General features: G+C 41.0%; 1 protein-coding gene across 1 annotated transcript in view; it reads left to right on the top strand.

The window, feature by feature from the left end:
• Window positions 1-241: 241 nt before the first annotated feature.
• naa20 (N-alpha-acetyltransferase 20, NatB catalytic subunit) overlaps window positions 242-3,659 on the top strand; it is a 4,865-nt gene continuing 1,447 nt past the window's right edge. The window contains exons 1-5 of the mRNA XM_020933972.2: window positions 242-373; window positions 723-747; window positions 2,084-2,174; window positions 2,263-2,398; window positions 3,330-3,475. Coding sequence (XP_020789631.1) covers window positions 321-373; window positions 723-747; window positions 2,084-2,174; window positions 2,263-2,398; window positions 3,330-3,475 — 451 coding nt within the window. The 5' untranslated portion in view covers window positions 242-320. The remainder of the gene's footprint in view (window positions 374-722; window positions 748-2,083; window positions 2,175-2,262; window positions 2,399-3,329; window positions 3,476-3,659) is intronic.

Genomic DNA, 3,659 nt, shown 5'->3' with positions numbered 1-3,659 from the left:
CATTTTGTAAAGTGTCAGTGTGAAAAATTTAAGGATTTTTTTTTTTTGTTTTCATTTATGGTCGTACAAACTAATAACAGTAATGAAGAAGGCACAATTTGATGCTGTTGTGACCCGAAGATGAACATATATATGATCATAAAACTTAAAAAATTATCAAAAAATATGTTTAAAATATCAATTAAAAAACGCTGAAAATGTTTAGTTCTATAATTCGCCTGAGACTTGCAGTACCACCACCTCTCCTTCAGATGGCGCTGCGTCATTGCTCTCGTCTCTTCCGGCTTACGGAAGCTAACAGAAGCTAACAGGCTAACAAGATGACAACGTTACGACCTTTTACCTGCGATGATCTGTTTAAATTTAATAATATGTGAGTCCAGTCTTATCCGTTTTATTTTAACACATGTATTCCAGCCATTTGGGTTTTTACAGAACGTTTATTTTGTTTTAAATCTTCCACAAAGATGCAAAAATGTGTTGGAGCTAAGATTAGCATCACAAAGCTAAAACCAAAACAATGGCACGTTTTTGTCGTTTGTCGTTTTTGTTTGTTTTTATTCGCGTCTGAGGATAATTAAAATATACTTCCATCTAAATACCATATCAGTAGTTTGTATTTGAATGTTTTTAGTGTTTTATACAAGCCCCCAGTGATAATTTGTGTGAATGTGTCTGTAAATGAGCTTCATATAATAAATATTTGTGTTTTTCTTTTGCAGTAACTTGGATCCTCTGACTGAAACTGTATCCTTTAACGCTCTTTAATTTCTCCAGTCCTGAAAATGTTCTCTTCATCATATATTTTACTTCATAATGGTGGTGGTCAAATAGTGGTCAGACTTTATCATCAGAAGAGCCTAGAGTCAGAAAATCCATGTTCAGGTCGAGTTACAGATTGTTACAAATTAAATTGTATTTCAAGTTTTAAATATTTTAAAAAGTAAGTATTAAAAGTAATAAATATATTTAACCCTTAAAATACAGCAAAAATAATGATTTGGGTGGAAATGGCGTCTTAAGTGGAACAGGGTTAATAATTGTCTGATTTTCAGGCAACAACTTGCAAAATGTTCAGTAATTCGAGCTCTACAACCTTCATTTCAATTTTATTTTAAATCTTTTTCTTTTAATATAGCATTGGTGGGTTTGTAAACCAATAAATTAAGTCATGCTGGCCTTAGCTAATGCTGTTATGCATGATTATGTGTTTTCCTGTCAATATCTCTAAAAATGTTGATGTTGCAGCCATTTTTATTTGGTAAACATCCAAAAGTTTACTAATTCTTCCCTGATATCCAGGGATTATTCCCTGTTGTTTTCATCAAATATGCATTCAGTTGTACAAGAGAAATGTTGTTGACAAACCAATAGAAGAGGGAATGATTTTCTGACTAGGGGGCCTTCTGATGATAAGGGTGTAACCGGTCAAATAAAAGGCTCTGGGTTTAAGAAGATATTTTTGAAGAATTTGATACGAATTAAACAATTATAAATATTACATTTCAGCTGCTGTTACGGTTCTGTTTTTGTTTAGTTTTTTTTTTACATTTTTAGTCAAACGTTGTGCTGTGTTCAAACTTGTCCCGGTATAGTCCTGGTCTAGTCCCGGTTTAGACCTAATTTCACTGTGCTAGTCCCTGTTTAGTCCCTGTTTAGTCCCTGTTTAGTCCCTGTTTAGTCCCGGTTTAGTCCCGGTTTAGTCCCGGTTTAGTCCCGGTTTAGTCCCGGTTTAGTCCCGGTTTAGTCCTGGTTCAGTCCTGGCTTCCTGTGCTAGTTCTGGTGTAGTCTCGTTTAGTACCCATTTAGTCCTGGTTTGGTTCTGGTTTTCTGTGCTAGTTCTGGATCTAGTCCTGGTCTAGTTCTGCTCTAGTCCTTGATCTAGTCCTGGTTTAGTCCCCGTTTATTCCTGGGCCTAGTCCTGGGTCTAGTCCTGGGTCTAGTCCTGGGTCTAGTCCTGGTTTAGCCCCATTTTACTCCTCTTTAACTCCTGTTTTTGTCATGTTTTAGTCCTGTTTTAGTCCTGTTTTAGTCTTGTTTTAGTCCTGGTTTAGTCCTGGTTCGGTCCTTGACTCTGGGTCAGTACGGGATCCCGTTTTACCTGCAGTATTTGGCTCACTGGCCTGAGTATTTCATCGTGGCCGAGGCTCCTGGAGGAGAGCTCATGGGCTACAGTCAGTACAGTCACACTCTTTTATCAAACATCTGTGATTTCTGGTTTAAAATTCACCCGTCACATTTGTCGTGTGTTGTTTTTTTCAGTCATGGGGAAGGCCGAGGGCTCCGTGGCTCGTGAGGAGTGGCACGGTCATGTGACGGCTCTGTCCGTGGCTCCGGAGTTCAGACGACTGGGACTCGCCGCTCAGCTCATGGACATGTTAGAGGAAATCTCTGAGAGGTACTCTGCTCCATAAACTCTCCTGTTCTCCTCTGGCTTATCTTGTGGTTCTCTTGTGGTTCTCCCGTGGTTCTCCTGTTTTGTTCTTGGGGTTCTCCCATGTTTCTCTCGTGGTTCTGCCGTGTTTCACCTGTGGTTCTCTTGTGGTTCTCTTGTGTTTCTCCCTGTTACGGCCCCAGGCCTTAGTTCTAATTTGTTTGTGTGATTTTTGCCGAGTTCTCTTGATTCCTGCTGCAGGAGCCCTGGTCCGTGATTGGTGGGGCAGGTCGACGCCCACCTCACCTGCAGCCACCACCCCCTATTTAAGGAGATTACCAGCACCTGTTTGGGACTGTTGGCCTTGGTGGCCAGTCTGCCATTTTGTGTTTGTGTGTGTTGTTTAGTTTAGTTCTGTTTTGTGCTTTTTTTTTTTGTTTGGTCACTTGATTCTGTTTGTGGGTTTATGTGGTTTAATTTGGGGAACTTGTGTTTTGGTTTTGTGTGTGTCCCTTAATTTTACCACTCGTTTTTTTGTAAGCCTGCGTGACCCCTTTTGTGGCACAAAACTCTGTTTAGTCTGTTGTTCTGTTTCTTAGTTTAGGTTGTTTTCTGTATATTTTTTGTCTTTTGTTAATTTACCGTTTATCTTCCTGTTAATTAAACATTAATTAATTTATTCCATTTTACATCTTGGTTTTATTTTTTTGTTACTTCCCTCACCCAAACGAGCTGGGTCGTAACACTCCCGTGGTTCTCCCGTGGTTCTCCCGTGGTTCTCCCGTGGTTCTCCCGTGGTTCTCTCGTGGTTCTCGTGGTTCTCGTGGTTCTCTCGTGGTTCTCCCGTGGTTCTCCCGTGGTTCTCCCGTGGTTCTCCTGTGGTTCTCCCGTATGTGTGGATCTGGAGGTTGCGGGTTCGACTTCTGATCTGATCTTTCGTGTGTTTGTGTTTCAGGAAAGGCGGGTTCTTCGTCGACCTGTTCGTGCGAGTTTCCAATCAGGTGGCGGTGAACATGTACAAGCGTCTGGGTTACAGCGTGTACCGGACGGTCATCGAGTATTACTCCGCCAGCAACGGGGAACCGGACGAGGACGCCTACGGTGAGACTCTGCTCCACACTCACTTCACCAACAGGGGGCGATAACGGCCACAGAAAGTCTGATTACTGTCATGGTTTTGGGCTATAATTCCATTAAATATTCTGTTTTCTGATCTTTGTTCTGTAGTTTCCTCAAACCCAGAGTTTTGTTTCATTCACATGTTTAACACACAAACCTGCAGATT

The sequence above is a fragment of the Boleophthalmus pectinirostris genome, unplaced genomic scaffold, assembly GCF_026225935.1.
Source record: "Boleophthalmus pectinirostris isolate CB_2022bp ecotype Guang Dong unplaced genomic scaffold, ASM2622593v1 HiC_scaffold_13, whole genome shotgun sequence".
Lineage (NCBI taxonomy): Eukaryota > Metazoa > Chordata > Actinopteri > Gobiiformes > Gobiidae > Boleophthalmus > Boleophthalmus pectinirostris.
Note: the sequence above shows the minus strand (reverse complement) of the source record. Positions and strands in the feature narration are given on the sequence as shown.